This window comes from Mirounga angustirostris, unplaced genomic scaffold, assembly GCF_029215605.1.
Source record: "Mirounga angustirostris isolate CCGP_5_RB_7025 unplaced genomic scaffold, mMirAng1.0.hap1 SCAF_4, whole genome shotgun sequence".
Taxonomy (NCBI): domain Eukaryota; kingdom Metazoa; phylum Chordata; class Mammalia; order Carnivora; family Phocidae; genus Mirounga; species Mirounga angustirostris.
The window spans coordinates 134,888,951-134,914,131 of NW_026991712.1; the positions used below are offsets into that span (position 1 = coordinate 134,888,951).

At 41.9% G+C, this 25,181-nt stretch overlaps 1 protein-coding gene across 1 annotated transcript; it reads left to right on the forward strand.

Annotated features, from left to right (window-relative positions):
• Nucleotides 1–11,540: 11,540 nt before the first annotated feature.
• Nucleotides 11,541–15,941, forward strand: DIRAS3 (DIRAS family GTPase 3). The gene is made up of 2 exons (XM_045895401.2): nt 11,541–13,451; nt 14,564–15,941. The coding sequence occupies exon 2, from the start codon at nt 14,627–14,629 to the stop codon at nt 15,317–15,319; it is 693 nt and encodes a 230-aa protein (XP_045751357.1). The 5' UTR covers nt 11,541–13,451; nt 14,564–14,626; the 3' UTR covers nt 15,320–15,941.
• The last annotated feature ends 9,240 nt before the right edge of the window (nt 15,942–25,181 follow it).

Sequence of the window (25,181 nt, forward strand, 5' to 3'; positions counted from 1 at the left end):
CCTGTAGTCATGCCTGAACACACATGACCAGGTTGAAATACATATGCTTTTTTTTTTAATGGAAGTATAGTTGACATACAGTGTCAGTTTCAGGAGGACAACATAGTGATTCAACAATTCTCTACATTACTCTATGCTCACTATGATGAATATAGTTACCACTGTCACCATACAATGTTATTACAGTATTATTAACCATAATCCCTATGCTGAACTTTTCATCCCTGTGACTTACTGATTTTACAACTGCAAATTTGTACCTCTTAATCCCCTTCACCTATTTCACCCACCCCCCCAGCCCCCTCCCGTCTGACAACCACCAGTTTGTTCTCTGTATTTATGGTTCTGTCTCTGTTTTTTTTTTTTTTTAATTTTTATTTAAATTCTAGTTAGTTAACATACAGTGTAATATTGGTTTCAGGAGTAGAATTCAGTGATTCATCACTTACATACAAATTGCCTATTCCTTAAGAGTTTATGGATCACTCACACTTGATTTATTTTGTTCTTTGCTCTCTGTACTTAGAAGAGAGGGGAGTTTGCGGAGGAAGAGGATAGTTGGGAGAAGGCTGGATTTGGGAGCTGTGGGCACGCTGGGTAAGAGAGATCACAGGCCAGTTCTCTGCACCCCAGGCCAGCTCTAGCCATGGTGTATTCGAAGGAGCAGTAACCAGAAGCTAGAGACCTGGATCCTCCACTAACTTAGCTACACGACCTTGGCCACCAAATTCATCACTTACATACATACAATAGGTGCTCATCCTAACAAGTGCCCTCCTTAATGCCCATCACCCATCTAGCCTATCTCCTACCTCCCTCCCTCCATCAACCCTCATTAAGAGTGTCTTATGGTTTGTTCCCCCCCCTCTTTTTTTCTCCCTTCCCCTATGTTCATCTGTTTTGATCTTAAAGTCCACATATGAGTGAGATCCTATGGTATTTGTCTTTCTCCGACTGACTTATTTCCCTTAGCATATTACACTCTAGCTCCATCCACATCATTGCAAATGGAAAGATTTAATTTTTTCGTTGGCTGAGTAATATTTCATTGTATATATATACCACATCTTCTTTGGGGTGCTGGGAATGTCCTACTGATTATGGTGTTGGATTATATTGAGATGTATGCTTATGATTTGTATGCTCTTTTTTATGTGACATACATTTCAATAATTTAATTCAATAATCAGCACTGCCTTAATCAGATCAATCTAAGAGAATTGTTTGTTTACACTACCAGTTATAATAATGTGATAGTTGATTTGACAATTTGTGAGCAACATTGATGAAATAAAAGGGGGAAATTATCTAAGATTAATAAATACTAATAAAAGAATTAAGTTGAGGGGTGCCTGGGTGGCTCAGTCAGTTAAGTGTCTGCCTTTGGCTCAGGTCAAGATCCCAGGGTCCTGGAATCGAGCCCTGCATCGGGCTCCCTGTTCAGTGGAGAGCCTGCTTCTCCTTCTCCCTCTGCCACTCCCCCTGCTGTGCTCTCTCTCTCTCTGTCAAAATAAATAAATAAATCTTTTTTTTTTTTTTTTAAGATTTTACTTATTTATTTGACCGAGACACAGCGAGAGAGGGAACACAAGCAGGGCGAGTGGAAGAGGGAGAAGCAGGCTTCCCGCGGAGCAGGGAGCCTGATGCGGGGCTCGATCCCAGGACACTGGGGTCATGACCTGAGCCGAAGGCAGATGCTTAACGACTGAGCCACCCAGGCATCTCTAAATAAATCTTTTTTTTTTAAAGAATTAAGTTGAACTCATGGGAAAAAAGCTACACACAGAATATAACCTGAAACTTTTGAAGAGGGTAATTCAACAAAGACCAAACACCTTAGAAGAAGGCTTCTTGGGGCACCTGGGTGGCTCAGTTGGTTAAGCAACCAACTCTTGATTTGGGCTCAGGTCATGATCTCAGGGTCTTGGGATTGAGCCCCTGGCTAAGCTCTGTGCTGGGCGTGGAGCCTGCTTAAGATTCTCTCTCTCCCTCTCCCTCTGCACCCACCAGCCCCTGCTCATTCTGTGAGGTTCCTCCTGGTTCATACCCAACCTATACCTCCTCTGGTCCTGGTGACACTTTTGTCTTAATCTAGGACTACATGAGGGCAGAACACCTTGAACACTGATTGGCTAACAGCAGAATGGAACCGTCTCCAACAACACAAAGCTGCAAGTTGCCGTGACTTATCCCTAGGGAATGCAGCCCTCAGAGAGCTTTGTTTTAAGAGGAGCACACTTGCCAGAACCCTTCTGTGTGGCCACGGGCTCCCTCATCTACATGTGGGATACTGAGATTTGGGTTTTAATTTTTAATCTGAGAGTGCAGCTTAGTAACTGGGCTGTTTTCCTCTGAGGGGTTTTGTCTTTTCTGTTGCTGTTTTTGTTGTTATATAAGAGAAGGGCAAGGAGGCAGGGAGCAATCTCATATTTCCTTGCCTGGATTTTAAGACCCTTATAGTCTTTCCTTAAGCTAGCTTTTCTAACCTATCTCCCATTGATCCCCTGGGTGGTGCCCATTAACCAGACAAAAATCACCACCACAAAATACTGTGTGCTTTTTGTGTTTGAGCATTTGTCTGTAACTTGCCCATTTATTTCTACCTGGATGAATCAATTCTGCTTTCAGGGCTGAATTTAATGCAGCTTCCTCTGAAAGGTTTTGCTGACTAGTTGAGGTCCCTGTGCATGTTCTTCCCTGTACACTCCACTGGCTACGTATCGGCCCTATTTTCCACACCCTAAATCAGAATGCGTGATCTGGGGGCGCCTGGGTGGGTCAGTCGTTGAGCGTCTGCCTTCGGCTCAGGTCATGATCCCAGTGTCCTGGGATCGAGCCCCACATCGGGCTCCCTGCTCAGAGGGAAGGCTGCTTCTCCCTCTCCCGCTCCCCCTGCTTGTGTTCCCTTTCTCGCTGTGTCTCTCTCTGTCAAATAAATAAATAAAATCTTAAAAAAAAAAAAAGAATGCATGGTCTGCAGAGGATCTGTCAACCAGTTTTGGGTATGAGTAGCTATTTTATGAGATGTTTGAAGGTGAAAATACTGGAATTTCCCATATCAATCGTTTTTTCTACTATGGAAGTGTGTATTATATAGGGTGTGACTATGTTAAACTCATATACATTATTTTCTTGAATCCTCATGAAAATCCTAGTAGGTCGATGTTATTATATACTTGCTCAAGGTTATTCTAGAAACAATGAATTGCAGAGCCCAAGTTCAAACCTAGCTCTGTTTGACTCTTCAGGACGTGCTCCCCACACTGCACAGAGCTGCTCACAGATGTGGGGAAGGGCAGGGGTGTCGGGGTTTGGGTCGGCTGTGGCATCCAGTAGGGAGAGAAGCTGGGTGAGAGGAGGCTGGGCCTGACCATGGAGTTTTGTCCATGTCAGATCAGTGCATCCTGAGCTGGAGCTCTGTCCCACAGGCAACGGGAAGACAGTATGTGTGAGGAAGAAGGCTTCAGGGGGCCACCTGGAAATACCAGGTCCAGTAGATGCTCATTAGTTTCAGAGCTGGTAGAACGCAGTGGCTGCAAGACAGACGCTAGAGCCAGAACGCACACATTTCAGTCTTGGTTCCGTCACTTATGAGATGCGTGACTTTAGACAAGTTACTTGTCCTCTTTGAAGTCACTCTCTGCACCTGTTGTTTTCATCTGCAAGATGGAGAGTACTTACCTCAGGGCTGCTGTGGAAATCTGTCTGTACTCTTCCTCTCCAAACATGACCCCAGTCTCATTAGGAGAAAAACATCAGACACACCCCAACGGAGAGACATTCTACCAAGTATCTGACCAGTAATCTTCAAAACTGTGAAGGTCATTGAAAACAGGGAAAGTCTGAGCAACTGTCATGACCAAGAGGAAAGTAAGGAGACATGATGAATGAATATAATGCACTAAGTAAACTGCATGGGTTCCTGAGCCAAAGGACATTAGAAAAGAAAATGAGGAAATCTGAATAAAGAATGGAATTTAGTTAAAAATAACATACCAATATTGGTTCATTTACTGTAACAAATGTACCATGACAATGTAAGATATTTATAAGAGGAGAAACTCTCTATGAGATATATAGGAACTCTCTATACTATCTGTGCTGGTTAATTTTATGTGTCAATTTGGCTAGGCCATGGTACTCAGTTGTTTGGTCAAACACAAATCTAGATGATTCTATGAAGATATTTTTTAGAAGTGATTACTGTGAAATCAGTAGACTTTTGAGGAAAGCAGATTACCCTCCATAATATGGATGAGGCTTATCTAATCAGTTGAAGGCCTTAAGAGAAAAACAGGTCCTCTCAGCAGAAATCTGAATAAAGTATGGACTTGGCGTTCATAATTATGTATTAATGTCAGTTCATTAATTGTGACAAATGCACCATACTAATGTAAGATGTTAATAATAGGGGAAACTGCCTGTGGGGTATATGGGGCATATCTCTTTACTATCTTCACAATAATTCTGTAAATCTAGAACTGTTACAAATTTTTTTTAATTTAAAATATCAGACTTGCAGAATTCAATTTTACTGGCAGAAATAGGATTTTGCTTTCAAACAGTGAAATGAGGAACATATGCCCTTATGTTCCACAATAGCATCCAGAGCCTTGCTGTAGTGACACAAAGGAATGAAAATGGATTTCTCTTTATGGACTCACACAAAAAAATACTTTTGTTTAGCCAATGAGTGTTTGTTTAGCCAATGAGAGTAGAAACACTGTGCATGTGGAAACAATCAAAAGGGAATACACTGGAAAGCAGAATTCTGTTACTTAAAAGGGACATAAAATGTGCTTCTTGGTTTTGATGGGGTAAATTATTTTCATTCTTTCATAATTATTCCTCTCTTTCTAGTTAGCTCTTTTTTTGCCACTTTAATAGACCACCATGGTGAAAATAAAGAACTGGGAGTGGGGGTAAGAGGTGTGTTGGGAAGTAGGTCTTTGCTCTGTCTGGCAGGTCATGTTCGGAACATCAGGCAAGTTGTAGATGAAACCATTCATTCATTCAGAGATATTTATTGTTTGCCTACTATATACCAGGAAGTGTGAGGCTTCTAAAATGAATCATTTACAGATGCTACCCTCAAGCATCTTATCATTGTTCAGGGTTGTAACACGCACACACATGCTTTATATGTGAACATATAAATTACATATTACAATTTGTAATAAGGATATGCAAGTTACATCCTTATATAACATGTTTGTCTAGTAATTGTGAATATGTAAACATATATATCCTGCATAGATCACACTTTCCTTGCTTCCCATAGACAACTTTTCTAATATACTTAGTATGTATCTTGTATGTGTGTTCCTGCAAAAATGTATAATATTGTTTTGTAGGCATGTATCTTTAATTTATATAAATGGTGAGGTGCCATATATCTCATCCCATTTTCTTTTTTCAGCGAGCACTATGTTTTTAACAACTATTCTTATTGTTATGTGAATATATGACATATTTATAATTGCTACATAATATTCTAAGTTGAACATCTTGAGAAGAAAGAAAAGAAAGGAAAGGAAAAGAAAGGAAGGAAGAGAAAGAAAGAGAGAGAGAGAGAGAGAGAGAGAAGAAAGAAAGAAAGAAAGAAAGAAAGAAAGAAAGAAAGAAAGAAAGAAAGAAAGACCCTCTTTTGCCAGTCCCACTGTGGTGTCTGACACTCTCCTCCCAACCACCCCCTCCTCAAGGAGGCTTCCGTTGGTTGGTGCCTTCCCTTGGGTCTAGAGTATAAGTATTCACTTACACAGAGCTGATTGTCTAGGAAAGTTTCCAAGGAAGGATTCCAGCTCACTTCATTAAGAAGACTGTGGGCAGCTTATTCAAAGCTATAATTAGTGCTACTCTATAAACCCTCTCTGCCTCCTGAGAATATATCATTTCTGATTCCTATGGAACTTTTTCTTCTTTGACCTCAGAAGACTATATTAACTCCATCTCTAAAATCTCCATAGGATTTCTGAACATTAATTATGTTTCAGAATGTGTACCAGTGGGAGAATGAAGGTGAAGGGTCTGAGAGATAGGGACAGGCCTTGTCCTGGCTGTGTCTGATGGTCTGGGCCATCTTGAACAGGTCTTAACCTCCTTCTGTGGTTAGAAGAGGTGCTGAAGTTATTCTTCCTGTGTTTGAATCTTAGTGCTGCAACTTTCTAGCTGTGTAAACTTGGGCAAATTACTCATCTAGGAAATGAGGTAATTAAACCACAGATGATTTCTAGGATAAATTCCAGTTCAACTACTGTTTCATCCATAGATACTTTCCTGGCTCTGTGCCCTTTTGACATCATTCTTTCTGAAATGTCTTTTCCCCAATGTCCTCTTCTCCCTTCAAGATTCTCTCCAACAGCATGTTCTCTATAAAGCTTTTCCTAGAATTCAGATTTAAATAAAGAATGAAAGAGTGTTAAAGATGGAATAAATGAAGATAAGATAAAATCTTTTATTTTTCTCATTAATTGATCCAATAGATAATTGTTCAAAGTAATAATAGTAAATAGTAACAATTTATTAGGTGATTATAGCATATGGGTGAGTGAAATGAATGACATTAATGGTATAAGGGATGGAAGTTATGAATTGGGGATACTGTGTTATAAGGTACCTGCATTGCATGTGAAATGGTACAATGTTATTTGAAAGTGGACTTAAATTTCTTAAAAATGTATATATTGTAAATTCATATGCTTAGAGAGGAGAGAAAATGGCATTATATAAAATGCTCAGCTAAAACTAGAAAAGGCAGAAAAGGGAAAAATAAACACAGAACAAATACAATGAATAGAAAACAGTTACAAACAGTAGATATTAAACCAAAAAAAATCAATAATCACGTTAAATATGAATGATCTAAATACATTAACTAAAAGACAAAGACTGTCAGAGTAGATAAGAAAAAGACCAAACTATATATATTTTTACAAGAAATTTTAATTTTAAATTTTAAATATAAAGAAACAGGTTAAAAGTAAGGGGATGGAACAAGATATACTATAATAGCATGAATCAAGAGAAAGCTGGGATAGCTATATTAATTTCAGACAAATTAGACTTTAGAACAGTGAAATTATCAGGGGTAAAGAGGGAAATTACATAATGATAAAGAAGTCAATTCTCCAAGAAAATATAGCAATCTTCAACATGTAAGTATCTAATAGCAGAATATCAAAAGATGTGAGACAAAAACTAAACGAATTGCAAGTAGAAATAGACAAACCCATTGTTATAGTTGGAAACTTAAATACCCCTTCAGTAATGGATAGATCCAGCAGGCAGAAAATGAGTAGGAAAACAGTTGAACTAAATAGCACCATTAATCAACTAGATCTAATTGACATTTATGAAATACTTCATCCAACAACAGCAGCATACACATTTCTTTTTTCAAACTCATGTGGAACATTTACCTACACAATCACATTTGGGGCCATAAAACAGACTTGAACAGATGTAAAAGACTAGAACTCATACAAAGTATGTTCTCAGACCACAGTGGAATTAAACTAGAAATCAATAGCAGAATAATAGATTTTAAAAAACCCTCCCAAATATTTGGAGATTTAACAACACACTTTTTATTGGATGTAGAGAAAGCAATGCTCACAGGGGAAATTTATAGACTGAAATGCCCATATTAGAGAAGAAGAAAAATCTAAAAGCAATAATTTAAGCTTTCACTTTAGAAAACTAGAAAAAGAAGAGCAATTTACAACTAAATCAAGCAGAATAAAAGAAATTTAAAAAATTAGATCAGAAAACAACAAAATTAACTGGAAAACATACAAAAAATCAATGAAACAAAAAGTTGGTTCTTTGAAAAGATTGATAAAATTAATAAACCACTCACCTAGCTAACCAAGACAAAAAAGAGAGAAGACAAATTATTGATATCAGAAATGAAATAAGGATCGTGACTACTGATACAATGAACATTGAAAGGTTAATAAAGGAATACAATGATCAAGTAAGCTTCTAAAGGAGTAGTTTTAAGATTTGTCTGTATCAGAATTATCTGAGGGGGGCCTGTCAAAATGCAAACTACCCCCCATCCCAGGTCTCACCTATAGATTCTGATTCTGTAGATGTGGGTTGGTTATTTTTTTTAAAAGATTTTATTTATTTATTTGAGAGAGAGAATGAGAGAGAGCACATGAGAGGGGGGAGGGTCAGAGGGAGAAGCAGACTTCCCGCCGAACAGGGAGCCCGATGCCGGACTCGATCCAGGGACTCCAGGATCATGACCCGAGCTGAAGGCAGTCGCTTAACCAACTGAGCCACCCAGGCGCCCCTGGGTTGGTTATTTTTAACAAGAGCCCCAGGTGATTCTAATCCACTTGATCCTAGGACCACAGGTTGAGGATCACTCCAGGGCTCAGATGAAAGCATTCACCCTGGGTGGAGAAAAGAGAATATCACGCAGGATATGTGTGGACCAGGGGCTGGTGGAGTTTTATCTGGTGGCCTCATTTCTTTATGAGGTAAGAGATGATATCTCTGTGAACAAGGGGCTATTTGTAGCCACAGGGTGGTAGGAGAAAGCAGTCAGGCCGGGAACAGAAGTGGTAGGAATGGGAGAAAACGCTTGCATGGAATAAGAGAAGGGATTCGGAAGCAGCCTTGCCTGGAAATCAAAATTGTAAAGATACCATGTCTTTGTGAAGGATAGGAAACACAGCTGCCATTAGTTTTCTACAGAGCTTAAACGGGGGAGGAGCCTAGAAAGAAAGTGAAAGAAAACAGACTTCTAAAATTACAATTGTGAGGGTCCCGAACATCACCACCTGTCTCTGCTAAAGAGGCAGCATGGTGGAAAATGCAGAAGCCCTGAAGCGAGCCAGATTTCCCAGCCTCTACCACTTAGTTCATCTCTCCATGCCTGATCTCCTCATTTGGAAGATGGAGATAAAATAGTCTCCACTTCATAGACTCATAGAACTAAATGAGTTCACACATGTGAAGTTATTAGGGTAATGCCTTATCTCATGGCGAACACTCAAATGAACGTTAGCTCAGTCACATTCTAGAAGCAACACCCCACTTAACTTTTACACAAGAGAGCCAACTAATCTTACTTCAAACAAAGCTACTTTAGGCCCCATTTTACAGGTGAAGAAACGATGTAAAAGGCAAACAAATTGTCTAAGTCCCTACAACGAATATGTGAGCAAACAAGAACTGGAGACCAGGTCTCCAAACTCCAGCTACATTCTCTGAGTATGTACTCTGTGCCAGGTACTGACAAAGGTACTTGTTAACATGCAGCACTTGCCATGTACTTCCCCTATTATCAACTGAGGATCCTGAGGTTAAAGGCTAAACTGTAAAGAGGTCCTGAAAGCAGGACTGGCGAGCAGTTAGGCTGCTCCATCCCCTCTGAACAGAATCTACGTTAACCTGTTCCATCCTGCTTGCCTCTGAGCACTACCTGCTGGCGCTGACTAGCACCTGTGAGGGAATCAGGCTAAATGAATCTCCACTCTGTCAGAGAAAAGCTCCTTGCTTTGTGGAAAAGAGAAAACAAGTACTGACAAAGTTTTAATACAAGGTGAAACGTGCCTGGGAACTCAGGGGGAGGGATTCCTTCCAGCTGGAAGTACCATTTGGAGGTGAACCTTGAAGAAGAGTAGAACTGGGGTGTGTGGATGAGGGGACTGGGTTGGGGCTTGAGCTAAGAGACCTAGGGAACTTCCAAGAATATTGAATTTTTAAGCCAGTGTGTACAGAAGGCTCATGGAAGGTAAGATCTGAATGGGAATTTGGGGTCTGTTTATAGGGAGCTGGGAATATGAAAAGAAAGAATTTGGGCTTTAATTGGGAGCCATGGGAGTTGCGTTATTTTTGTTTTTTTTTTTTGCGAGTACTTCTTAAAATTAATGTTGTTTTTTGTTTTGTTTTGTTTTGTTTTTACTTTGAGCTAATTGAAGATTCACATGCAATTATAAGAAATAATAGAGATCCTGAGTAACTTTACTCAGTTTCCCTCAATGGTAATACCTTGCAAAACCGTAGTCAATATTACAACCAGGATATTAACATCAATACAATCCACTGCTCTTACTCAGATTTCCTGTTTTACTTGTACTCATCTGTGTATGTATTTAATTATATGAAATTTTATCATATATGTAGATGTGTATATATGTAACCACAATCAGATATATCCCAAAGATTTTGTCTTTTTTCCTAACAATTTTATAATTTTACATGTTATATATAAGTTCCATTATCCATTTTAAATTAATTTTGTAAGGTGAGAGATTTAGGTTCAAGTTTTTTTGTTTGCTTATGTGTTTTTGTCTATGGATGTCCAACTGATCTAGCACCATTTGTTGAAAAGATTATCCTTCTGCGTTGACTTGCTTTTGTGCCTTTGTCAAAAATCAGCTGAGCATATCTGCGGGTCCCTATTCCTGGGCTCTCTATTCTGTTCCATTGATCTATAGGTCTATCTCCCTGCCAGTATTACCCTGTCTTAATTACTGCAGTTATATCTTAACCCTTACTATCAAAGAGTGATTCTTCTTACTTTATGTCTCTTTTTCAAGAGTGTGTTAACTATCCTTGGTACTATGCTTTTCCATATAAATTTCAGAATAAGTTTGTCTATGTCTACAAAAACCTTAGTGGGATTTTGGCAAGAATTGCATTAAACCTATAGGTCAATTTGGAGGGAATTGACATCTTTACTAAGTTGAACCTTCTAATACATGAACATATTATGTCTCTATTTAATTTTATTTCTTTTATTAGCATTTTGTAATTTTCAGCATTCAGATTTTTCATGTATTTTGTTAAATGTATACACAGTACTCATTTTCTTTGTAGCATTTGTAAATAATATTGTCTTTTTAATTTTGGTTTCCATATAACCTGTGTTACCATACAAAAACATCCTTTAACTTTCTTTTTTTTTTTTAAGATTTTATTTATTTATTTGAGAAAGCACAAGCAGGGGGAGCAGCAGAGGGAGAGGGAGAAGCAGGCTCCCCACTGAGCAGGGAGGCCATTGTGGGATCATGATCTGAGCTGAAGGCAGGGGCTTAACTGACTGAGCCACCCAGGCGCCCCCATCCTTTTACTTTCAACCTCCCTGTGTCGTTAAATGTGAAGTGAGTTTCTTCTCACTTCAATCACCATGTAATTGGCTTGTGTTTGTTTTTGTTTGCTTGTTTTAATCCACTCTGCCAATCTGCTTTTTTAATTGGTGTATTTACACCAATTACATTGAAGGTAATTCTTGATACATTTGAGCTTACGTATGCCATTTTAGCGTTTGTTTTTTGGTTTTCCTGTTTCTCCTTCCTCACCTTCCTGTGGGTTACATTTTTCAGAATGCCATCTTAATTTACTTTTCGGGTATTTGAGTTTATCCCTTTGTATAAAAATTGTTGTTCTAGATATTAAAATAAACATATGTGACTTACCACAATCTGCTGGTATCAACATTTTACCACTTCAAGTGAAGTATGGAAACCTTACTTCTGTTTAGGTCTCTTTGTCTTCCCCAATTTTTAATACTATTACCTCGAATATCAGATGTTTCAGTCATCAAATATGATTGTAAAAACTCATGGCAAGGATATTCTATTTACCCCAGTTTTTACCTATTCTAAGATTCTACTTTCCTTTCTAAAATTTCAAATTATTCTCCATTATCATATCTTCCTTTAGCCCTTTTTTATTCTTTTTAAAAGATTTTATTTATTTATTTGAGAGAGCACAAGCAGGGGGAGCAGCAGAGGGAGTGGGAGAAGCAGGCTCCTCGCTAAGCAGGGAGCCCAGTGTGGGACTCTATCCCAGGATTAGATAAGATTAAATAAAAAGATCATGACACTTCCAAAAGCCATTGTTAAAATGCTCAAAAACTGTGGATTTGTGGACAGTCTTCGGTAGTATCTCCTGGAATGCTCCCCACAGTTCTTTTTCATAGGTATTAGTTCCCATTTTACAGAAAAGTAATTTCTCCAAGATCTCATAGCTCAAAGGCATAATAAGGTATACTCAAAAGAAGAGAAAAAAACCAAACATTTTAAGCCAAATTTTCTGCCTGTAAAGCATGTGCCCTTAATCTCTCCAACATGAATGTGCTTTGGGGTAAAAATAAAAAAGCTATGGAAATTTTTTTACTAATGAACAAGAAATAGCATATCAGATTAATGACCTACAATGACAGCACCAGAAAAAGAAAAAGACTTGAAGTTAGGAAAAGCCGGTTTGGGCCTATGTCCATCATTTATGAGCCCTGTAACCTTGAACAAGTAATTTCACCTGCTACATTAGTCCTTCTTTGGCAAACAAGAAACAACTTTGTAAGCAAATTACATATTTCTTTGCATACCAAATGACTAAAAACTTCCTGGCTTAAAATAATGCTCAACTACAGAACCCACGATCTTATAGGTCAGAAGTCTGGATGGTCTCTGCTTAATCGATGAAATCAAGTTGTTGACCGGTCTGTGGTCTTATGTGCAGTTTCTAGAGAAGAATGTGCTTTCAAGTTGATTGAGATTGTTGGTAAAATCCAGCTGCTAGCAGTTGTAGGCCTGAGGTCCAGGTTTTCTTGCTGGCTCTCTGCTTCTAGAGGCTGCCCACATTCTTATTCTGATTTGCTTACAAGGTTTTTGTGATGATGATCAAATGAAACCGACTGTACAAACAGTGGTGAGGAATGTGATCACTGCTTAAGGTTGCTGGGTTTAGAGGCCATCCCTCAACCTTCTTCCATAGAACCTGTCTAAACCACAGGTAATCCTCCCAGGAGGAGATTCTGAAGTCTCTTACGACAGATGTGTTAGTTGAGACTTTCTGGAGGGACAAAAACCGAGTTTTGTGCTGGACAAATGTTTCCTGAGCAAAGTGGATCAGATGCCATGAAGTGCTTGGCACCGGTGGTGGGGAGGATTCTAACTGGCCATTCTGCAGTGAAGCGAAGGCAGCGAGGCTTGGAAAGGGCTAACCCCACAGCCGCGAAAGGGCATAGAAGTGGTGAAGGAGGCCTGCACGGAACCACAAGTGCAAATTCTGGAAGCCTACCCACCCCGACCCGAATGGCCAGGGCCCGTGAACCCAGGACCTCCCCCTCATCGCCCCCTGGCGGTGGGTACAGCTCCTCTCACATGGGGGACACTGGGCACACCCCCCACTGGTCCTTCCTCCGCAGAAGGTGCGAGTAGAGCCGCCCAGCCTGCGCCCTCTGGCGCTTCAAGCCCAGCCCCGCAGTTCCAGCTTCCTCGCGAGCTTCTCGGCTCACAGGTTGCATCCGACCGCGCTCCCAAGGCTGTGATTGGTCTCTACTGTTGCCACTGCCCCCATCCCCACCAATGCTGACTCCAGAAGCAGTGAATTTGCCCGCCTGCACGCTCGGTTGCGACCATCGCTAATGCTGACTCTGGGAGCAAAGAATTTGCCCACTAGCGCACTTGTTCCTGCCTTGGAGAGAGGTAAAAGCTGTCTTCCGCCTTTATTGGGGGGCACTCCAAAGTGAGACGTGGTGGGTAAACCAGTTTGGGCTGCTGTGGGTGAGATTGGGAGGCCTAGGTGTTGGGGAAGTGGCTATCCGTCCCTCGTCCCTCGATGTCCCGGGGACAGTCGCTGTAGGTAATAGGTCTCTACGGGCACAGAACAGAGCATCCTGGCCCCCGGGGGTCCCTGGACACTCTGTCCTTACCCCCATTATTACTGAACCGGGTCCTTGGGGGTCTCCAAGCAATAGCAATTGACAAGAGGCCAGCGGAGTTCGAGGCCAGGCTTGACTGGGGCTTATGCTCCAGCACAAGGGAGACAGCACAAAGAAGAGAATCCTCAGGCTGACTCCCTGGGGAGAGGTCAGGGAGAATTTTTTAAAGAAACTTAGGTGGAAAAGGGTGACTCCAAGCACATAGAGGCAGGAATTTATTAGCACCTGTGCACTTAAAGGTTCTGCCTCTTCGTGCCTCACGTGTCTAATTAACATGTTAAATCTCCACCCCGGGCATGATTTTTAGTATCATAATAAGGAAAAAAGTCAATGAAGAGACAGCGATGGGGTCCACCTTGGCGCAGACTGGTTTGATCTTCCCCAGTCTTGGTAGCGCAGCCCTCTCTTGGGTAAGCGTCCTGCCTCCGCATTCCTGCTAGACTTCTCTCCACCCAAGGGGCATAAGGTTTCAGCTATCAAGGAATGCTGGGCTTCTCCCTCAGGATTGAGGGGACCCGACCCCAGTCTCTACTCTGTCTCAGGTTGGCGGGCTGTCCATTGTTTCAGCTTCTCATTCTGTATTGAGATTGGAGTAGTGCGGTGGAAAGAAAATGGATGTGTGGCTACTGGGGAAGTAAACGTAAGGCATCGTAGGAAGACTGAGCGAGCCTCCGCTCCTCCCTGCTCACACCGCCTTTGATGGGCGCCTAGGATGGGCATTGAGCCTGGCTCTGTTTCAGAGGAGGGAGGGAGGTGGGTTTGGGGAGTGAGCCTAGACCCTCCCGAGTGTCCCCAGGGAACAGCTAGACAAAGAGACACAGGGACAACCTTCCAAGTTCGAACTCCCATCTCACTCTCCCGTTCTTTCTCCCTAAGAATCTTTTGCTCCCGGGTCCGTGCCAATAACCTGCCTGCCTGTCTCCCCGCCAATTCCCTGCAATGGGCAATAACTGCTTTGGCTTTAAGAAATGGCTGATTCAGCGGCTGCGTCCTCTGCCCACCCTGCTTATCGTCCCTGCCCTCATGCCCCAGAGCAAGAGCAAAGACTACCACGTCGTGGTGCTTGGCGACGCTGGCGTGGGCAAGAGCGCGCGGGTGCAGAAGTGGGTGCGTGGCCACTTCCGCGATGCGTACCTGCCAACCATCGAAGATACCGACTGCCAGGTGCTGAGCTCCAAGCACGGTGTCGGGGCGCTGCGCAGCACCGACAGCACGGGCAGCCACCGCTACCCGGGTCTGCAGCGCCTCGCCATTGCCAGGGGCCCTGCTTTCATCCTGGTTTACTCAGGCGCCAAGAAGCAAACCCTGGAGGAGCTGAAGCCTTTCTATGAGCTGATCCGCAAAGTCAAAGGCAACACCTTGCAGAAGTACCCTATCGTGCTGGTGGGCAACGAATGCCAAGAAAGCCACTGGGAGTCGCCGGTAAGTGACCGCGCCACATGCGCCTGCGCGTTGGAGTGGCATTGCGCCTTCTTGGAGACCTCCGCTAAGATGGATAGCAGTGTGCAGGAGCTATTTCGCACGGCGCCGAACCACGAGAAGAAGCCTGCCCCCTGCCTCCGCCATCCCCAGAAGAAATCCCAGATACCCAAGACCGCGGAGAAGCTGCTTAGCAAGTGCATCATCATGTGAGCCCCGGGGTCTTAGGATCCTGACCTCCTTCCCCCTCAGTGTGCAGAAAACAGGGAGCGGTCCCAGTGTAACGTGTTACCTGTGCGTGAACGACTTCTGTGCCGCGGTTTAGGTAATAACTAGACGCCAGCAAATGACCCTTGTAAGTTGATAGCTTTCCTTTTTCCCATCCAAGAGAATTCAGATTGCTAAAGCTCTAACACTGGAGGAGGAGGACAGGGAAAAAAGGAGCGCTGTGCATTTAGAGACTACTTGTATAGACTTTAGAGATTAATACTTGAAAAAGAGAATGAAATGCTGAAATGAATTGAAAGAGGCCACTGCTCTTCTTGTAACTCTAATTATCGTGTGTCATTTTAAAACACTCCAAGTCCTATAAAGTCGCCATTGTGTATTTAATTGTTAAAAAAAAGTGTTTTTGCAACAACACCTGGCAGATGACTTTTAGATAGATATGTTAAGCAAGGTAAATAAATGGATAATCTGTAGCTGAGCATTGAGGCTGGGGGCAGAGAAAATAGGGAAAGTGGAACTTGCTTACTAAATATGTGCTGATTATTTCTGAAGTCATTTAAAAATGTTCGGGTATTCTGTGTAGTTTTTGTGACTCAATAAAGCTTTTCGTGCATGCAATCAGCTTTATAATTTCTTTTTCACTGGACAACAACAAAAATACGCATTGCATTAAAATTTCAGCCCCATCTGGGTAAGGTTTCTAATAAGAACTTCACACAGGGACACTCATTCCCTCCTGAAATTAGCCAGTGGGGGCAGGGGTGCAGTTTAGGGGTCCCTGCGATGCACAGCTGGTCTCTATCCATAACCATTCGTGGGCTGACATCCGAAAGAACTCCAGGCATCTCTGAAGAGGATACTCCTTGTGCTGCTGTCTTGGAGATGGTGGTGGAAAGCAAGCCTCAGCCTTCGGCTGCCTCAAAGTCTTCTCTCAAGAAATGCTAGATCTTGGGCGCCTTGGTGGCTCAGTCGTTAAGCGTCTGCCTTGGCTCAGGTCATGATCCCAGGACAAGACCCGTATCGGGCTCCCAGCTCCGCGGGAAGCCTGCTTCTCCCTCTGCCACTCCTCCTGCTTGTGTTCCCTCTCTCGCTGTATCTCTCTCTGCCAAATAAATAAATAAAATCTTAAAAAAAAAAAGAAAAAGAAAAAGAAATGCTAGATCTGGGGAGTGGGGAGGGGGATGGAAAGTAGGGGGAGAAATGGTGGAGTGTGAAATCTGAGAAATTCCTCCTTAAGGGAGTTTTTTAAAAGATTAATTTTATATTTGAACATAATTTTTTGAGTAAGGGAATACATACCTATACATATCTTTTTGAGTTTTTTTTTAATTGGGGGAAGGAGGTTCTTAATTTGGTGACTTTTTTTGCCATGAAATATTTATTATTGAACAAATATTGAATAACTTTGTGTTTTTTAAAAAAAATTTGGGGGCACCTGGGTGGCTCAGTCGTTAAGCATCTGCCTTCGGCTCAGGTCATGATCCCAGGGTCCTAGGATCGAGTCCCACATTGGGCTCCCTCCTCAGCGGGGAGTCTGCTTCTCCCTTTCCCACTCCCCCTGCTTGTGTTCCTGCTCTTGCTGTCTCTCTCTCTCTGTAAAATAAATGAAAAAAAAAATCTTTAAAAAAATTGGTTTAGGGCAGAATCTTGAGGAACACAAGCAAGTTAGAAAGCTACTGACCTACAGGAAACTACAAAGGACACTTAGAAGTGACCAAATGAGGAAATTCACAATGTGCAGTAGTACATGCTGAAGGAGAAATGAGTTTCAAGGAAAAGCATGTAAGGTACTCTATCATCGCAAACATTTCTTAAAAATAGAATAAGATGAGGATTAGAAAGTGTTGCTCACATTTAGCAGTTAGGAGATTTCTGATTCCAGCAAAGCTAGAGTAGCCCCCCTATTTCCTCCCAGGTACTACTTCTTACAACTAAAATAATTCTGGACATAACACAATGAGCAAAGGAAAATACTTAAAGGTGAAAAGAAGTGAACTGCCTAGGAACCTGGGGATGTGAGGAACAACATGATGGTGATTTGAGTTTTCTTATTGTCTCCCATCCATCCAGGACAAGACATTGCAGCATGCCTCCAGGTTAGAGCTGCCAACAGGCACAGACCAAAAGCACCAAAAAGGGGCACATTGTCCCTAGCCAAAGCACCAGGAAAAGAATGGTTTAATAATAGAAAACCTTTTTGGTAATATGTACCCAAACATTAAACGCCATCAGCCAAACCCCTGCTCTTCTTCCTCCCCCCAGGGAGAGCTGGTCTTCCAGCTCACTATGCCCTGCCCTGTAGAGGCAGATGGTAGTGTCCTGATGTCCCCTCCTGGTGCTGGACACAAGGACAGTGCAGGGAGCTAATCTACCCTAGGGCAGCAGATCCCCCAACCCTTTCCCCACTGACAGAGTGATGTCCATGGGGCCAAGCAGGGAGTTCATGCTCTCAGTCCTCGTGCAGGGTTCTGTTGGCAGGTGCTGGGCAGGGAGCTGAGCCTCCATCTCCACCTGTCAGCAGGGACGCTGAATGAGGTGGTGTGGAACAGAGCAAGTCAACGGTCTAGTCCTCCCCCAGCACACCCCCACCTTCATGAGTCTCTGCTCCCTTGCCCATAATCAAAAGTCAGGGACACAATGATCTCTTAGGTCTCTCCCAAAAAATCCTACGTGAGAAACTTTACGTATTACTACTGGATAGGAGCAGGGAGGATATAAATCATTCTAACCATTCTTTGAGCTAATAGTGTTATCCAAAGGAGCTAGAATCTATAGCTTCTATTTTTGCACTATCCAACATCATAGCCTCTGGCCTTATGTGATGTCTGTACTTGAAATGTGGCTAGTCCAAAGTGAGATGTATTGCAAGTATAAAATACACTCTGGACTTAACTACAGAAAGAGTGAATGTAGACTAGCTCATATTTTTTTAATATTTATTACATGTTGAAGTGATAATATTTTAGATAGTGTGGGTTAAATGAAATGTATTATTTAAATTAATTTGGTGTTTCTTTCTACTTTTTAAATTTTATTTTTAGGTAATCACCACACCCAGAATGGGGCTTGAACTCACAATCCTGAGACCAAGGGTCGCGTGTTTTACTGACTGAGCCATCCAGGCACCCCTCTTTCTACTTCCTTAAATGTGGCTACCAGAGGGGTGTCTGGGTGGCAGAGTCCAGTTAAGTGTCTGATCTTGGTTTTGACTCAGGTAGAGATCTCAGGGTTGTGAGATCAGGCTCCACGCTCAGCGCCGAGTCTGCTTAAGACTCCCTCTCCCTCTGCACTTCCCGCCCCCCTCCCCCCCACAGCTCGTGCTCTCTCACTCTAAAACAAATAAATCTTTAAAAACAATGTGGCTACCAGAATACTTAAAATTATATTTGTAGCTCATCTTTATGTCCTACGTTATGTTCTGACTAGGCAATGCTGATGTATGTTCAGAGTGGCTATCAGAACTAATTTTTTTTTTTCAATTTGAATTCAATTAGCCAACATATAGTACATCATTAGAATGAATTTCTAATTTGAATTTGATTACATACATAGCCAGGATCAACAATCAAGTGTCGAAAAATGTTAGCATATATATAAAATAATATGTGTTGTCAGATGTCTAAGTAACTTCATGAAATTCAACAGAAATGTAACAAAATCCACTGAGATGTATTTGCATATAAATTAATTTGAATAGTACATCTATCAGCTACATTTATAAACCCCGGGCCCAGGGGCCCAGAGCTTGGAAAAATAAATCAGACTGTGATTTCAGTGAGTTGGTGAGGATTAAAATAAATGAAAACTGAAAATATGCCCACTGCCTTGATGATGTTTTCCCAGGTTACTGGGATACCAGGATACTGACAACCCTGCTATCCATTTGACACTGAGAAGTGGAAAGTGGAAGAAAGAAACCTGATGTGGGATAACACAATTTTGTAAACTGAGATCCAATACATTTAGCTATTTAACACTAGTATTATGGATCTATGGTGGTGTATTCATAGACATCATCCATTTTGTCCTCCAGGTGAATAAATGTGGCCTGGAAAGGATCTCACAGACTCTGAATAGCATTAGAATTCTTTTTCTGCCTCCAAATATCCTTCCCAGTATCCTCTGTGAGCACATCACAGCCACATGCCCGTTCCCAACCAGCCTGGATGATTTGCTGCCCACCAAACATCCTAGGTAGTTGTTCCTTTGCTCTTTCTTCACACAAGGTACTTTTTCTTCCATTTTCTGCCTACCAAAATTTTATTCATCCTTCAAAATCCAGCCCAAATTCTAAAGGCCACTCCCCCTGAAGTCTTCCCTATTTTTCAGTGACCATTCACAAATGTTATTAAGAGTTGGCAATATGCTGGCTCTGTGCTGCACCCCTGGGTACAGAGTCCCTGCCTTCAAGAAGCTCCTAATCCAACACAGGAGACCGGGAAGAAGAGAAAAATGCACAGCAGTCTGTGACTGGTATGGTAAGATGGGTGCATTCTCCACCCTGCTATCAGATTGACCTTTGAAAAATGCAGTTTGATTGCATTGCTGCTTTTTTCCAGGGCCATCATTTGCCAGATTGTCTGACAAATGTGCACAAAACTATGTGGATAAAGACGTATGTTACAGCCTTGCCCAGTCTACCCAGGTGTGAATTTCATTTCTGCCACTTACTGTTTGTAGAGGAAGTACTGATGTTCTCAAGGCATTGTTCTCCTCAAATGTAAAATGGGGCTGATAATACTACCCAGGATGATTGTATTAAATGAGTTAATACACATAAAGCACTTAGAATAGGGCCTGGCACATTATAAGCAATCGATAAATATTAGCTTTTGCTAGTATTAACAAAAGATTGGAAATTACCTCAATGACTTTCAATATGGGTTCAGCTATATTAAAATAACAAGGTTTATATGGGCCAATACATATTGTCTCCAAGATTTATTTTAAATTTGCTCTCATTTGAGGGTTGGTGTATGTATGTGTCTTGTGTGGTTATATATACATAATAGAAAAATTCTTCTAGAAGGATATTGAAGTAATTGATAATTGGCATTGGCTTTGAGGACCAGAATGGCCACTTTTCACTTTATAACCTTTAATGCAGTATGAATTAGATTACCATGTATTTATATTACTTTTCTAATTATTGGGGAAAAAAAACAAGTTAATTTCCTCATGAGTCCCAGCAGGAAAGAACAGAGTCGGGGCTAGAATCCAAATTTTCTGACACCAACCCCAGTGCTCTTTCAATTTTATTCAACATTAAATAATCCCAGGGAGGAACCCCCTGGTCTAATTGAGAGAAAATAACTACAAATGTATTGTACTTCCAACATATGGCATTTAACAGACAAGGAATAGAGGAAGCTCGGAGAGGTTAAATAAGTAACCTAAAGTCACACGCTCAGGTCACTGGAGCTGGGATTCTCTCCCAGATCCACCTAATATGTCACCCTAAGATGGACCCAGAATCAACAAATATGGGTTTAACCCTGTATCTTTCCTTCTTTCCTTCTTTGCTTTTTTGCTGCTCCCAACCTTGTGAGTTGTGTGAATGAAATCAAGGAACACCTGTGAAAGCCCAGTGCACACAGCCTGGCACACAGTAAGTCCTCAGTCGCTTCGTTGAAGTGGACTGATGCTACCTTCTCTACCTCTCCTAGACCTTTCCTCCATGGTTAATGCAAATGTCTCTCTACCCAACACCTACCACCGCTGGACTCTTGGAGATTATGTTTGCCTGATATTTGTAGGAGAAGCACATCTAAAAAATTCCATTTCTGAAAGCTCCATCCTCAGGTGTGGGAGGTAACTAGCCTGCCACATTAATGCATGTCCTGTTTACTCCTTTTGCTCTGAAAGTGCCTATAACCTCTTTGTAAAGGTAGTCATTAGTACAGAGTGAGAGAGAAAAAGAGATTCAGAGAGAAATTACTGATAATTGCAGTCCTCTCTCTACAGTCCTCTATTGGTGTGTTTTCTTCTCTCTGCGACCTGGAGCTGAACACTGTGAAATGTATTTGTTCCCAGTGGAATTGAAATGGGAATTAAGTAGTGCAATGGGCCTGGGCTATTTGAGGACAAGGCAGCTGGTCACATGTTTGGAATTGTTGCTTGCAAATGCCCACCCGAGTGAAAATGCCTCCCGTCCTGCTGGTCTTTATGGTGCTAACTTCGACATCAGCTCTGTTACTCTTAGCTAGCCGGCAGGCTCTGAAAACATCAGTGGACTGTAGGTTTTTCTCATCCGTAAAATGAGAGGATCTCAGACCCAAGGTCCACAGCCAGCAGGTAGGGAGTCTAAGTGGTGGCATAGAGGAAGATTATGCCCAATCTAGAGGAAACTGCCGCTACTCAGTTCTATGGGGAAAGGTGGACCCAGTATTATAAAACTTTGCTGATTTTTATTGGGAATCTAACAATTCTTAAATATTGGCAACCAATTAGAAATTGTTCATAAAAAATTTTATTTGGGTCTAATTATGTCAGGACTGCCAGCCACCAGTTAGAGACCTCAGGCTAGAGAATATGGAAAGTTCCTTACTATTCAGAAATATTGTAATGTCTTCATTATCATCTAGGGGAATAAAAAAGTACAGAAGCTCTTGATTGAGCCCACTTCTATTTTGTAGAAGTGTTGCGATTTATCCTTTCTAACCCCAGTTTCTTTACCTGGAAAATGACAATACAAGTAGCCCCTTCACATCACTGGGCTATGTGAAGTGTGTTTGAAACTGTAAATGTAACACAGATAGGGGATAATTAGGATTATTGTTTAAAGATGGAAGATGGTAACAATCCAGGGGTAAAAAAAAAAAATTGCTGAAGTTTATGAAAGGAGGAATCCATACTGGACCCTCAACTAAGTGTGGTGGCAGAGCCTCATGGTCAAGAGCATGGACTCTGGGGTCAGACCTTCTGAATTTGAACTCAGGCTCTCCTGCCTACTAATCATGTGAATTTGGCCAAGTGTCTTTGTTTCCTCATTAGCAAAATGAGGATAATTATAGCTCTTCCCTCGGTGTTGATATGCATATGCCTCAAGTGAGCCCCAATGATTCCCACCTCATCGTGTTTACAGTTTTGTAGAATCCCCTCTTCTTGAGTGGGGTCAGAGAAAGGGGTCTGTGACTTGCTCCTAACCAATAGAATATGACAAAGGTAATGGGATGTCATTGTTGTAATTACGTTACACTTCATAAGACTGTATCTTGACAGACTGGGGCTGGAGCTTTTGAGTGAGCTCAGTGAAGTAAGGAGCCATGTTGGAGAAGCCCACAAGGCTAGGAGCTGGGAGTAGCCTCCAGAAGTGTGGGTGTCGTATAGGACCTGTAGGACCTGAGGACAGTCTCCAGCCAATAGCCAGCAAAAACCTGGGGCCCACAGTGATACAGATACGAGATGAATTCTGCCAACAACCTGAACGACCTTAGAAACAGATTCTTCCCCAGATGACTCTCCAAATGAGAACGCAACCAGCTGACACCTGATTGCAGCCTGGTTAAGACTCTGAGTAGAGGACCCAGTTATGCTGTGCCTGGACTCCTGACCCACAGAAACTGTGAAATAATAGATATGTATTATTTTAAGCTGCTATGTTTGTGATCATTTGCTACACAGCAGTAGAAAATGAATACACTCACTTATATTGTTGTTATACATATTACATGAGTTAATATTTTAAAATGCTTTCATTTCAATGATATAAAAGTATTAACATATTCTACATGACCACTTCATTATCAAATACTTGAGTGCTAGACTTTTTGCTCCTGTTTATGACTGTCCTGGAGATATGTGTTACTCCTTTGATTCTCTGAAACTCATGAACACTTTATATAGAAGATCCTTCTCTTGTCCTCATTTGGTAATACCACACTCACCACCCATACTCCCACCAAGAATTTCTGAGAGCCTCCTTGGGTTATAACCATGCACAAACTGGTCAGTCCCACTTGGCGTCTGCCAAGTTCTTCCAGAGCTGCTCAACCCCCCCCATAGCAAGGTCCAAAGCCAAGTTCACATGATGCTGTTCCCAACGCTGGAGAATGTCAGGGCTTCATGAAGAAGTGGGGATAATTGCCTTGTCTCAAACTCTATGCACTTTCATCACCTGATCCCCAAAGTGGCATGGCTATTCCAAGAGTCTCACCAAAACTCTTATGAAAACAGAGTTTTCGCCTCTAGCCCGAAACCATAGCTCAATAACAGGCCTGAAACTTTTCCTCTTCCTTGAAACCCACTCACTCACATCTCTTCTTTGCCTAACTCAGTTTAACCCTACTGCCTCATGTAAACCTTCCCCGATTGTCCAGACTGGGTTATATCTCCATTGTAAGTTCCCACCACACCCTGTCATTTCCCTTTGCATTATTATTTTTTAATGGTTTTCCAAGCAGTTAGAGTATAAGATGATGAGCATGAAGTCATGTGTGGCTTTTGCTCACTGATGTATCCTAAAGTCTAGCACAATGCCTGGAACTTAATGGGTGCTGAATAAATACATGCTAATGAAGGAAGTCACATTTTACAGAGAACATTGAGGCTCAGAAAGGTTAAGCATCTTCCCAAGGCACAGAGCTAGTAAGGGGCAGAACTAAGATTCAAGCCCAGATTTGCCCAATTCCAAAAGTCCTGATCTCCTAACCACCATAACCAAGAGCAGAGCTCCATGTTCTACTTGCCAAGTTCACTTTCCCAAGGAAGAGCACAAGTCAAACAAATCTGAAGGTGGGATTTTATTCTTAAGTCAGAATAAGAAACTGACTTTTCTGTGCAGATCAAAAATAAAAACTAAATATACGCTTGGAAAGGCAATTGTTCCATTGTTGCCAGAAACTTGTCATTTTGTGGTTGGCTTCATCAGAACTGAAGCAGAAAATTTCCTGGGGTATCAGATCCTAGTAACAGACCAATTTCCCAGGAGAATCAGAAAGGAAAGTTCCCAAGTAAACTTCTTACCTCCCCAGAACATAGTGGAGAAGGATGGTGTCATCAAAGGGACTTGGAATTGCTACATGAAGACAGGTCAGAAATTTGAGGAGGTCATGGCAAGAAGGTTCTAGATCCTGGAGTAAAGTGAGCCACCCAATGGGGCCCTAATCCAAAGGGAGGTATTTGAAAAAAACACCATGAAGTTATTAATAACCAATATATGTATTGGGCTCTCCATCCCTCCTCATCTATCCATCCATCCCTATCCATCCATCCATCTGTCAAATATTTAGTGGGGGCCTACTAGATCCAAGAACTTGTTTAGGTGCTGAGGATATAGAAACGAATGCAACAGATTGAGCTCTTGCCCACATGGAACATACATTCTAGTGGAGTGGAGGGTGGGGGAAGGGGACAATGAACAAATACATAGATATTATATAATATAACCTCAGGCAGCGATAAGTGCTATGAAGAGAAATAACCCAGGATGAGGGGACCACGTGTGACAGGGGAGCTTTTTGGATAACACGGACAGGACACTTTGTTAAGCACGGGACTGAAAACATGATTGCGTGTGATTCTATCCTTTGAAGTGCATACTAGTACTCCTACAGAAGAGGAAACTGGACAGTAGTTAACTCACTTATGTGTCCAAGAGTCGGACTCAAACCCAAACCCACCTGATGCCAAAGCCTGCATTCTTGGCGCTTACGCTTTCCAGTCCCAGGGATCTTGGCTGGTCTGAGCTGAGCCAGATAAGGCCTGGTTTGTTGCTATTATGTTTGCTCTAACACAAATATTTATGAAGCTTGTATGATGTATGAGACTCTGTGCCAGGCTCTGGAAAACAGACTCTGTCCCTGCTCTAAAGGGAGCATGCAGTCTGGTCAGAATGCGGGCAATTAGC